Source organism: Sapajus apella, unplaced genomic scaffold (genome assembly GCF_009761245.1).
Source record: "Sapajus apella isolate SASKATOON/1434 unplaced genomic scaffold, GSC_monkey_1.0 scaffold18, whole genome shotgun sequence".
Classification (NCBI taxonomy): domain Eukaryota; kingdom Metazoa; phylum Chordata; class Mammalia; order Primates; family Cebidae; genus Sapajus; species Sapajus apella.
Genome location: NW_022436958.1, coordinates 21,882,697 through 21,896,014, shown reverse-complemented (window position 1 = coordinate 21,896,014; position 13,318 = coordinate 21,882,697). Strand labels below are relative to the sequence as shown.

At 34.9% G+C, this 13,318-nt stretch overlaps 1 protein-coding gene across 5 annotated transcripts in view; it reads left to right on the top strand.

Moving 5' to 3' along the window:
* The window catches only part of CCDC148 (coiled-coil domain containing 148), a 204,631-nt gene that overhangs the window by 42,099 nt on the left and 149,214 nt on the right, over positions 1-13,318 (top strand). For all 5 annotated transcript variants that reach the window (XM_032286471.1, XM_032286469.1, XM_032286473.1 and 2 more), the window contains one exon: positions 11,158-11,296. In XM_032286471.1, coding sequence (XP_032142362.1) covers positions 11,158-11,296 — 139 coding nt within the window. The remainder of the gene's footprint in view (positions 1-11,157; positions 11,297-13,318) is intronic.

Here is a 13,318-nt window from a genome sequence, read left to right as displayed (position 1 = left end):
AAAAAAAAAAAAAAAAAAAAAAAAAAAAAAGATCTTTAAGGAAATAATCATAGACATAAAGTGAATATTGGCTTCAAGGGTGTTGAACATTAAATTTTCCTTCCTTAGTGATGGCAATTTCTTAAAAACTACCTAAAGAGCCAGCAAATAGGGAATCAGCTTCATCAAGTATGATATATTCACACAATAGAATTCTACACTAACATTAATGGTTACATAAACAGTACTTCTAATGACACAAATGGTTTGACTATGTTACTATGTAATTAAAAAGCGGGCCACAAAATAGTTTATATAACATGGACTTTCTTTTTTCTTTCCTTCTGAAAGTGTTACATCTATATATGGCCACAGAAAAAAGACTGGAAGGTAATTTACCCAAATAAACAAGAATAGTTATCCTGGGCCAGGCACGGTGGCTCATGCCTGTAATCACAGCACTTTGGGAGGCCAAGGTGGGTGGATCATTTGAGGTCAGGAGTTCAAGACTAGCCTGGCTAACTTGGTGAAACCCCATCTCTACTAAAAATACAAAAATTAGTTGGGCAGTAGTGGCATGCGCCTATAATCCCAGCTACTCGGGAGCCTGAGGCAGCAGAATCACTTGAGCCTGGGAGGCAAGCTGAGATCATACCACTGCCCTCCAGTCTAGGCAAAAGACTGAGATCCTGTCTCAGAAAAGAAAAAAAAAAAAATGGTTATCCCCAAGTGGCGAAATTATACATAATTTTGGCATATTTGTACTTTCTGTTTTTTAAAACAAAAATACACATTTAAAAAAATCTAAGATAATGAGTGGAGGAGATCATTGATATTTAATGAGTACCTATTATATGATCTGACAAATATGAATGATTTTAACCCTCAGTTTACCCCATCTTAAAAGCTCTATTTATATGAAGAAACTGTAGCTCAAAGGAAGGTGAGCAATTTCCCCAAAGTCTCTGACATGGTAAATGGTTAGGGAAAATTAAGTCTCTTTTGCAAATCTGAATAGAGAGCTTTCCCTTCTTACCACACTGCTTCAAGGATATACACATTCCAGGATGCTGGTAAATCAGGTTGAGTACTAGATCAGTGCTGTTTCATAGAAATATGATAAAAGCTGCATGTGTGAGCTCATACATAATTTTAAGTTTCAAGTTGCTGTATTAAAAAATTAAAATAAGATGAAATTTTATTTTAAAATGTATCTTATTTAATGCAACAGTTCCAAAATATTATAATTTCAACATACAATCAATATTTAAAAATTAATGAGATATTATACATTCTCTTTTTTCATATGAAGTCTTTGAAATCTGGTCTGCATTTTATACTTACAACACATCTTAATTTAGACCGCCACATTTTTAAGCCGCATATGGCTAGGGGCTAACATCTTGGATAGCACAGCTTTAAAGGATGTTCTCTTTTACTAAAACACATTTTAAAAACAATTCGACTACAATTGAACCTCTTCCTTTATTCAGTGTTTTTTTTGAAGCTATTTAGATTCTATTTGGGCTGTATTTCATCAGTAATATGAAGAAAAGTTTAATTGCTTGTTTGAGACTCAGATGAGGCTGTGGCTTTAATTTCCTAACATTTGGATGAATTAATCACATAGATGAGACATAATTGTCTCATGCTCCATTTAGCTATGTCAGATTTGAAGTCAATATGTGGAAAAAGCTATGGAGTAATAGCAAGTGATTTCTACTTTATTGTTTGATAGGTATATTACATTTTATAATGTTAGTTCACAATTAATATTCTATTATTATTCGAGGTCTGAATCCGAATGCTATTTAAAATCCACAATGATGTAACAGTTTAGCTCCTCTGTATGTACATTGCCGATGCCCATAATTTTATATTTTCTCAACTAAATTATTTCAGTTTACTGTGCTTGTTAGTAGCTTTACTCATTAGTAATTTTCAAGGTAACTATTTATTGCTCTATGAGCTTTCCCTGTTATGCATATTTCTCCTAATACTGAAATAATTCTATTTGTTAAAGAAAATTTTAAAAATACAGTTAAGAAACTAGAAATGAAACTAAAAATTAATCTAAATTTCCAACACTCAGATACATCCTTTGGTAACATTTTTTATATTTCAGATGTATGAATGTTGTTTATAAAAATGAAAAAATATATATACACACATATCTGTTTTATTCCTGTTTTGAATCATATCCAGTGTTATTCCTTTTTTCAATAAATGTTTACTAAGCTTCTTCTATAATTTGATTAATATATTAAATATTCTTTTACAACATCTTTTAAAATTAGATGGATAGTATTACCGTGAATAGTTGTATCACATAAATTTAACCAATTTCCTATTTTTGGACAATTATTTTTACCACATTTTGATAATTGTTTTAAAAACTTGGAATAGGCAATTTTGTCACTATATTTTGGGTAATTCCATAATTATTCCCTTAGGATGAACTCCTACTGCTGAGTCAAAGGGCATGAAAAATTCTTTTTTAAATCTTTAAATATTGTTTATATGTATGACCATTTGAAATTATAGCAATTATTATACTAGCCACTAGATCTTGTTATTTTTTTTTCAGACTGGATTTTTTATGATTTTAGGTTTTGGGGTACATATGCAGAATGTGCAGGTTTGTTACATAGGTATACCCAGTGCCATGGTGGTTTGCCACATCCAGTACCCCATCCTCTACATTAGGTGTTTCTCCTAATGCTATCCCTCCCCTATGCCACTACTTCCTGCTATCCCTTCCCTAGCCCCTCACCTCCCAACAGGCCCCAGTATGTGATGTTCCCCTCCCTGTGTCCATGTGTTCTCACTGTTCAACACCAACTTATGAGTGAGAACATGCAGTGTTTGGTTTTCTGTTCTTGTGTCAGTTTTCTGAGAATGATGGTTTCCAGCTTTATCCATGTCCCTGGAAAGGACATGAACTCATCCTTATGGCTGCATAGTATTCCATGGTGTATATGTGCCACATTTTCTTTATCCGGTCTATCATTGATGGGCATTTGGGTTGGTTCCGAGTCTTTGTTATTGTGAACAGTGCCACAATAAACATACATGTGCCTGTATCTTTATAATAGAATGATTTATAATCCTTTAGGTGTATACCCAGTAATGGGATTGCTGGATCAAATGGTATTTCTATTTCTAGATCCTTGAGGAAAAAGTCTAAGACTTTTGGTAGCATTGGTAAATTTCCTTCTAGACAAATACAAACAATTTATGGTCTCATTAGTAGACTTTATATCATTTGATTCATCTGTACTTGGAGATCAGGGCATTGGAGATTGCTGTCATGTGTGAATATCATCAGTGTCATGTTCATATTCTCTTTCTCTCTCTTTTAATATTTATTTGTGTAGCACAGTTCTTTTACTGTCCTTATGTGAAAGTTTTGCTAAAAGAGAAATCTATGCGTAATTTTTATAATAAACCTGACTTTTCCCTTGTTTCAAAATAAACCATATACTCTATGGCTAATAAAGATGAGATGGGTAAAAGTCAGCATCAGAAGGCAACACTCAGGAAACATGGTGTGGCTTCACGTAACTTTCTTTAAAAAATATGTGAAATAAAAAATGCTTACATATATGACCATTCTTGATGAATACAAAACAGAAGAAAGAGAGGGAAAGAGGCATAATAAATAACTGAAATTTACTTACTTGATGAGGTCACAAGTTAAAACATTGGAGCCATAATTCCCACGTGGCATTTTTCTCTGAGAATGAAGTGTCAGAGCTGTTGGAAAGTTTCAGTGCCTGGACATGCCCAGTCTCAGGTTCTACACTTCCCGTCTGGGTTGGTTGTATGCCAAGGGTGATTAATAAGGGAGAAGTTCCCAGAAACAGAAGCATTATTACCTGATCTTCCAGTGTTCATGTAGTCACATTATTTAGCTGACCCCTCACCCAACATCCTGGGTCACTGCAGCTTCCGTTTTCTCTTATCCAAGTTGATGTTGGGGTTTAGATTTTTGGAAGGAGTGGGTGTGGACCATGATTTTATTTTTGTCACATATCTTTAGTAGCTTTCTCTTAAAATACATCATTCATAATAACTACTTTATACACCAGAAACCACATTTGGCGTTTATTCAACCTATTTTGAGTTTGTTGTGGGAATAAAACATTTTAAATTCTCTGGGCTACGGTGGAATACATTTTATCAAGGGGAAAAAAAGGTTTAATTTCTGCAGGATACCCTCAAAAACTAGTCTTGGCGTTTGCCTTTGCTTAGTTATATTTACTTGCATGTTATGTATTTGTAAAAAGTATATCTAGGTATTTAAGAATAGTGGTTTAAATTCCTAGTTTAAGTCTTTATTAGTAATATAACTTGCCTTATCGGTGTAATTGTTTTTAGCTAGAGACTACACAATGTAATGGTGCATGAGGCTACATTTTCAATACTCCAGGAAACTGAAAGATCTAGGATTTATATCATGAAGGGGTGAAAGTCGTTTATAAGGGGTTTCTATTCTTCACTAAGTGTGAAATCAAATTAATTTGCATAAATATCATTGAAGAAAATGGAAACATAGCAGTTTGATGGATTTGTGTCTAGGACAATTGACATTTGTTGTTGGATAATACAGATAGAATGTATTGTAAAAACAATAAGATATGTGTAGCTATAAGCAAAGGCAAGATTAAAATTTCTATGGACAAGATTGTCAACTTTTAACATGAGAAGAATTTTAACACCTATTTTATATAACAAACCAGTTGTTCATAACAACAACTTTTCCCTACTCTTCACACCTTGAAGTCCAATTACAGTTAAAATATAATCTTTTGAGGTAACCATAAGAACTGACACTATGGAGATGAGTAATGTAAGAAATTATAACTACCCCATTCCCAGGTTTATGTTTATTTGCCATATTAGTGTGTATCAGAAAACATAAAGTTGAACATTGCTAATATCTAAAAAATAAACTGAAAAGAATCATCACTCTTTAAATTCATTCTTATAATTTCTTAATGATCACTCATAGTTGGTTTGAGATGACATTATGACATTTCATGTGGCAATTAAAATTTCAGAAGATCTTATGATGGTTAATTAAGATTTTCCTCATCCTGCCCCAAAGAAGTAGGCCAATTTTATTACTCTTGCTTTTGGACCTGGAATATTGAGTCATAGTGGCTATATAAGATAATTTTATTTAATTCAACTTACTGCACTTTAAAATGCCTTGCCCCCCCCAAAAATGAAGAATAAAATGGTAACCTGGAGACATATTTTGGCTCAATATAGGGATTTAAAACATAGAGCAAATAACATATGTATAGATGATCTTGTCTCACTAATTCTATTCGTTTGAGTTTGAGGGGGGTTTTTTGGTCTTAAAAATGGCCTTTGTGTTGAACATCATTCGTCTGCCCACAATCAGCTGCAGAGTATCCATCACTTTAGATGCTGGTCTCTCCCTACATTGGGTCTACATCTCGTTTATCTCTACATCCTTTCAGAGTACTTTTCTTCCAAAGCAATATTAGGATGCTGTGTTTAAAAAGTCATTTTTCTCTTTTTCAGTTTGCTATCAATTAGGTTATCTTTAGCTATAAGAGAATACCCAATCCAACTCAAAGTAACTTATATAATAAAGCAATTTCTTATTTAATAAGAAGTCTAGAGATGGGGAAGTCCAAGTACAGGGAAGTCTGGTGTTCTGCGTTCTCTTGCCCTGCCTTCCTGCAAGTTAGATGACTTCCTGCCAGACAGTTCTGCATAACAACATCAAAAAGCAAACAGGGACCTTCCTTCTTTCTTTATGACTCTTTTTAATAGCTCAGAAACCTTTGCCCCAGAAGACTTCCCCTCATGTTTCTTTGGCCAGAATTGGATATTTTGTCCATGTTCCTACCAAACACGTGTTAGAGAAACAGGAAGCTTCTGAATGGGTGTTTGTGAATCTCTGAACATCAATCCAGTTTCACTGCCAGGGCTGGAGATGGGGCTCACTTTTCCTGAAGCAGAGCTGAGCATGGATGGAGGAGAGTGGATCCCAGCCTCCTTTGGGAGGCCAAGGTGGGAGGATTGCTTGAGCTCAGAAGTTCAAGACCAGCCTAGGCAACATAGCATGACTCCGTCTCTACTGAAAATCAAAAATTAGCTGAGTGTGGTGGCACGTGCCTGTAGTCCCAGCTGTCTGGGAGGCTAAGGTAGAAGGACTGCTTGAACCCAGGAGTTCAAGGCTGCAGTGAGCCATGGTCTTGCCACTGCACACCAGCCTGGGTAACAGAGCAAGACCCTGTCTCCAAAAAGGAAAAAAAAAAAAAAAAAGGAAAAGGCTATTTTATCTCGATTATGCTATTTCAAAACTTCCACTAGAAAACTACTGGTGGATGGATGTTTCAGAGACAAAGATGCGTTTAAGAGACTTGCCATTACCCCCACTATTCTACCTCCAAAAAATATACATTCTAAGTAAAAAAAAAAAAAATTAGATTTCTATATAAACTACTCTAAAAACATCTAAGTAACAACAATGTGCTTACTATTTGGAAAATAGCAATTTTCCAAATACATTTCCAAATAAATGGCTTAGCCTCCCATTCTGACCAGATTCCCAAAGCCATCACTTTTCGAACTCTACTATCTTTTCATCTTCTTTCAGAAGAATGAGGCTTTGGAATTTGGCACAAGCTTTGGCTTTACCCTGTAGGTCACTTATTTATTTTTATTTATTTATTTTTTTTTTGATTCTTTGTTTCAATGGATTTTGACCTTGCCTGTGAAAGTCCACTTTATCCTGGTTGTCAGCTTCCAGCTAAGTAGGCAGACTGATAGAGCCAGGGACTATGGAAATGGGAACGGATCTCTGAGGAAGAGAAGATGCATACCCAGGGAAGATCTGAGGAGTAGATTCTGTTGGTCAGAAATGGGTCTGGGAGCAGGGAACCTCCTGTAAACCAGACTGAAAATCAGACATAGATTTATATTTGGACAGTGGGCCTGAGCTGGGATCATTGGTGGATGAAGAAACCAGGCTGAGTAAATTGGGTATTTGGATGGTTCTGTCTTAGAAAACATTGAAAGGTGAAGTCAAATTGTGTATTACAGGGAGTCAGACCTGATGCAGCAAAGCAAGAGGATGGTTTCTCATCCACATTAATTGAATGGTGGCTCACTGCACTCCAAACTCAGGTCAGGTTCACTATTGCATCAGCTAGCTTCGGAGGCACTACCTACCATTTTGCCTGGAAAGCACCCTCACTCTGAGAAAATGTGAAACAACTTTCAGCCAGTTTGTGAGCATGATGTTTGGTTTCATAAACTTGTTTCTGTTGTTAAAGTACCTGTTACCTTTATGTGTCATGTTTACCACCATTGCTTGTCCTCCACCCCTAAATTTATTTGAATGTCATAGAACCAGAACCCAAGGAAACTGGTTTAAACATGGCTATGAGGAACACTAGTAGCTAAGTTAATTGTGAGTCACTTTAGGATTTTTGGAATAATTCAAACAGGTAGAATTAGGGAGACAATTGGCCTGGGTCAGGGTGAATTTTACAGCTCTGTTGTCTTCTGAATTATCTCTTTTGTCTCACTTCCTGAGAAATCAAAATAAAATGATATCTGTGGTCAGATACTATATTGTGGGGCAGGGGATGGTGAATGAGAATTGAGTGGTAAATATCTCACCTTTTTGTAGGCTGAAATTCCCTGAAGTGTTAGAAGTACTCAATAAACCCACAGATTGTAAAATCTTGGCAGGACATGATAAAGATGAATATTGTAAAGCACTTTAAATTAGAAAGTTTAGATGGACAAAAAGGAATAGAAATTGCAGATAAATGCTAAAGATTTTTTTGTCTGAAGATTTTTTTTTGTAAACTGTGAAAAGCTTAGGGCAATTTAAAAGTTTTCTTTAAATTTTTCTTTTAACATTATAGTCATTTTTCAAATTCAGAAAGTAGATAAGCAATCAGAATATTTTTCACTGTCTGTGTAGTTTAGCTAGTTCTATCATTAGAATCACCAGCAAAGCAGCTGAATTCAACAAGGACTTTGAAAGGTAAAACCTAACCTTAGTCTCAGCTATTTTATATAGATCTTTTTCTGCACAAGAAAAGATGAAGGTTTGATTTAAAAAGTGTCCAGATTTATGTTTAGAAATGCAAATATATTGAATTTGATTTTATTTTTGAAGCTCAAAGTCCATGTTCCTCAGAAGTGGCTACTTTGTTATTGTGAAGAGGCTACTGTGTTTAAATATTCTTCTTAGATTTTTACTATCCAAAGGCTTGGTGTATATGTAGGGTATGTATGTAGCTGAGGGAGATTTCTCTCTTCCTCACATGCAACATTTAATGGAGATGCAGGCTGTACCATTATTACCGCCTATGTGAATATTTGCTCCAATATTTAAGGCTGCAGCTCTGGAAACTGCTATAAATGCATAACCTAAAAATAATAATATTGTGAATATTTATATATCATTACCTTTAAGCATGTTTTTAAATTTTTATTCTACATTTACTAAAAAATGACTTGCAATTTGAGTAATTTTGGTAACTGGAAAAAACTGGTAGCATGTGAGGCTTCTAAAATCAACACGAAGGTCAAAATGGATATGGTGACAGTCCGTGGCATGCTTGCTTTGAAATATCTGGCTTTAATGTTTTATGATCATTTCATATGTTTTAGTGGTTTAATATTGTCACTAAAATGGCAGCTAATTAATACATTCATGCAATGTATAAAAATGCACCGAGTGCTGCACATTCTCCTGCTGCTATATTTATTCATAGCAGTGTACACTGCTTAATGTGTGCTTCTATTTGGAAAGCATTTTTGTACATGTTTGCCATTTGCACTTTCTCCTTGAGGACAGCCACAGTCTTGCACTGCCACTCAGTGTGAGGTATCATCAAAAAAATTAATTTAGAATTACACCTCCATTTACCAAAAGATATAAACTATTTTTGAAAATTATGGGTAAGATTGCTTGTAGATTATCTTAGGGTAGGTTCTATTGAAACAAATCTGTGACAGGGATTCCTAAACAAGAGATTTGTTGGGAGGTAATCTCAGGGGGAGGGCTGTGAAGGAAGCCAAATAGAGGAGAGGAAATGTGTGAGCAAGAAGCTGTCAGTGGAGACTGGCCACGGTTTGCTCCCAGTACAAAGGTATCATAGAGTTGATCCTCTCTGAAGGCAAGTAGGCTGGCTTTCTGTACCTCCCAGTAAGTCAGTCATTGGTTATGGTTGGCCTTTCAAAGAGGAAAGCCTTCTTCAAAGAGGATGGGAGAGGCAGTTCCCAATTGGTCCAGGGCAATTCTCCAGAGAAGGAAGGGGCATCTGTGAGTTATCTGCCAAGATTCACAGCATCTTGATGATGGGAATTCCACTGAATAAAGGTGATCTGGGTGTGGTACCAACAGCATCCATTATATAGTTGAATCACAATTTAGAGGAACAGAGAACGGATTGGACCTAGCTTCTATTGCTTCCCCCTTCCCAAGGTACACATACCCACACATTCACATTTATAATCAAATACAGGTGGAAATTCAAACTTTTTTCAATTTCCTTTGATTAAAAAAAAATTTTATAAACATTAATGAGGACATGGACTTTAGTTCTATTTTTGTTTGTTGTTTGTGGTATGGTAATGCAGAATTTATGTGGCTAACTCTGTTATTAAAATGCATTTATGTTAATGTGAATGAAGATGGGCTTCTTGTGAGAGGGCCTGTGATATTGTCCATGAAAACCTGAGGGTGTTTTAAATGCCAAGTTTACTCAGGCAAACCTTTCTTCTGGCTTAATACTCCTATTTGTACTGCTTTATTTGCAGAAGCCTTGTCTGTACATGCATAACTGATTCAGACAGGACTGAACACTTGGTGTGTTCAATGAATTCATTTCCAGGTTTCTCTGCAATAAATTATTATGTCATACTGAAGAACTGTAGAATATTCCTCTTCCTGGTAGAACACCCCCAACTCTTTTTTTTTTCCCTATTATGAAACAGAAAGGATTTTTTTTTTGAAAAAGAATTTTTCTCTCTTGCTACTTATCAGAATAATAAACTTGTATGAGAACATTGGAATTCCAATTAATATCACTGATTTAAGAGGTGTTTTATTCTGTTTTAAATTGTCAAATATTTTCCAGGGGCATGGAAGATATATAAGAAATTATTTGAATTGCATAGTTAACTTTAGAGTATAAGACCATTGATATAGTAGAAATAAACAATGACAAGTCTCCTCTTGGATTAAGAAGTATTTGTTGCTAATAATATTCCCCCTGATTGCATTTGTATTTGATTATTCTAATTTATTAAACAGTAATAATCATATGCAAAATAAACTCAGAATATAAAAAGCTATTAATTCAGTTTAGAGTTCCAGCTGATATTGCAAACTTTTTACTCTGCACAAGACTTTGCTAATACTCTATAAAGAATTCAAACTAGGATGGTGTCTAGGAGTGTTCTGATATGGAAAATTGCCTTTTGGAGCATAGTGGATATGTTATTGGGAAGGTGACTTGAAGGTATCCTATTTATAAATCATTTCTTTAGTGGTTTTAATGCTGTTGGTTATCTTTTACTACCAATATTTAGTATTGCCTTTATGAAGCACTAAATAAAAGATAATTTTAGATTTTCTTTTGAAGTAAAACCTTAAATAAATAATTTTAGTTTTTCTTTTGAAGTGAAACCTTAAATAAGTCTCTTCCTCAGTTTGTCTTTATTTTCCTTTACATAATTGCCCATTTAGCTGTCTACGTTTATACTTTTCTCCAGTTTAGACATAGGAACCTTGTTGAATAAATAAAATTCCTTTTTAATCTATATACATAATCATTTATTTTCTAATGTTTATTTCATTCATTGATCGTGATTTCTAAAATATTGTTATAGGCAAGATAGAATAAATATTTTAAAAACACTGTGTTTCATCAAACTTACTTGAATTATGCCTGACACTCATGGCAAGACCAAATAAAGAATTGAAGGAACCCATTGCATTAGGATTTAGAAACTCTTCTGAAACAGACATTAAATTTGGCTAATGTATTTTAAAAACACAGAAACCTCATTTTGCATCATTACTGTCACTTGCTAATAGCTTGAACAGTTTGAGTCCTTCAGACTTCATGATTGCTCAATAATACGTTGTAACATTTTTATTGCTTCTAGAAACTGTCAACTAAGTGAAGAAGAACACTGGATTTACCAGGCTATTTTGGATCAGTACCCTGGATATCTCTTTGGAAGAAGGACTCTGTATCTGGACATGTTACAAAGATATTTTCCTCACAAATCTAGGCATGATTTGGTGAGTGTTGGACCTACCTACATCCTGGCAAGTTAAATCGTTTTAGTAGTCAATAATTATTAAGCATGTACATATATTTTAAATGGGTCTTTAAAAATTATTTTTTTCTTACATGCTAGAAAATAATAGGGTTATATAATAATTTGAAAGCCTGTACAGGTCATTTTTTCAAGTTTGTCCTGTCCATAACGAGGTGGGCGACCTCCTCAGACAAAAGTCAGTCTCTGTGCCTACTTGCTGCAGAGATCTTCACTGTGGTCCCACGGCTGCTCTGTTAGTATTTGACTCCCGAATGTCTGTGTAGCCAGATGCTCACCTTCAAGGGGCTTTGCCATCTCCAGGTCTTGCCTGAAAGTGAAATGTCTGCTCCTCCATTCACAGAGCCTGCCCCACCTCAGTCTTTCTAGCCACAGGGAGGCCAGCACTTGCGCTGGGGCTGGTACTTTTATCTCTTTCCCACCACTACAGCTCTGCTTGATCCTCCTAGATGGATCTGAAACACAAATACCCCAAATACAGCACTCAAAGATGTGACTGAGATATTCCTAAAAGGAACTGGGAAATCACTGTTTTATTTAAGTTTCATTCTTTAGTCAACAAGAACTCAAGGACAAAAAAAAACAGAAGTTTCCCTGTCACCAATTAATTTCACAATAACTCACCTTATAACATGCACGTAAACAAAAACACAGACTTTTAATTTTTAAATGCTCCATGCTATAGCATCTTATAATGTACTCTGCATTTTTGTAATTGTTTTAGATTAAGCAAGTAACAACAATACTCACATGTATATTGAAGTTACCATATATTAGTCACGTGGAAATTCCTGGAACACACATAACAGTGGATGAGAAAAATACTATTGTTATCCTTAGTTTTAGATGAAAAAACTGAAGCAAAGGTCACACAGCTACTGTGACCATTTTCTCCCATCCTCTTTCATCCTCTTCACCCCTCCCCCTTCACCTGGTAACAGATACCTGTTATATAATAAGTAATTCACTCTGGATTTTTAAACAACTTTCATTTATTAAATTAGATCTTTCTTTTTGTTCCCTGTTGATTCTATTTGCTTCTGTGACAAGTTGTCTTTTTTATTATAACTTGTACATTTTTATATTTTCCTATTATAATGATAAAGATTTTTACATTTACTTCTTACATTAGATTAATTAGCATCCATTTCTGTGTGGTGTATTCTTCCTTTCTTAATGTTTGACAGATATTTAGTATATTTTTGGCTTTATAAAACAAAGCTGAGGAGTTTACAGAACAGATTTTAGTAGCTAATACGTTTAAGTGAGACCAAGTAAGTGGTTTTACTGTGTACTGAATTAATCATACTTCAACTGTTATTTTAGGTGGGATGTACCTTATCCCATTTGCTAGCTGCTTTTCTCACAGCTCCTAAGGGTTAAATAATGTATTAAATTCAGAGTCATGGTCTATACTGGCAAAATAAAGATTTATTTAGATCAGTGACTCTCAACTTTGGAAGACACACCTTTTTCTGGGGAGCATTTCAGAATTATCCACCGAGGTTTTCCAGGCTACTCAGGTTCCCTCCATTCCTGTTCTCCCCTGAAGACTCTGCTACTTCCCATGGTTGAGATTCAATTCCAAAAGGAGGTACTGCTGCTGATGTGAAAATGCCATGTCCCTCATGAGCATAGGATGGGAAGGGCTCAGTGCCATTGCTATTACTACTTTAAGTTTAGGCATCCTAACATCTGAATGTCACAGTAATTAAGGGTAAAACTTGAGTTTTCGGGATTTATGTAGCAATTTTTACATTTATTAGCATTTTGTCTAAATGAAACACTTGATATAGTTGTTAAAATACCAAAATTGATGTAAAGATGGGGTATTTTAAAAGCTATATATAGGGAAAATGTTGCTTTCTGCTCATAGAATCATTACCATTTAGAAATGAAAGTGGTGTTAGAGGTTACCTGATATACCTGCATCCTATATGAGGAAACTAAGGACTTAGAATCATTAAATGACTTGTCCTCAGTC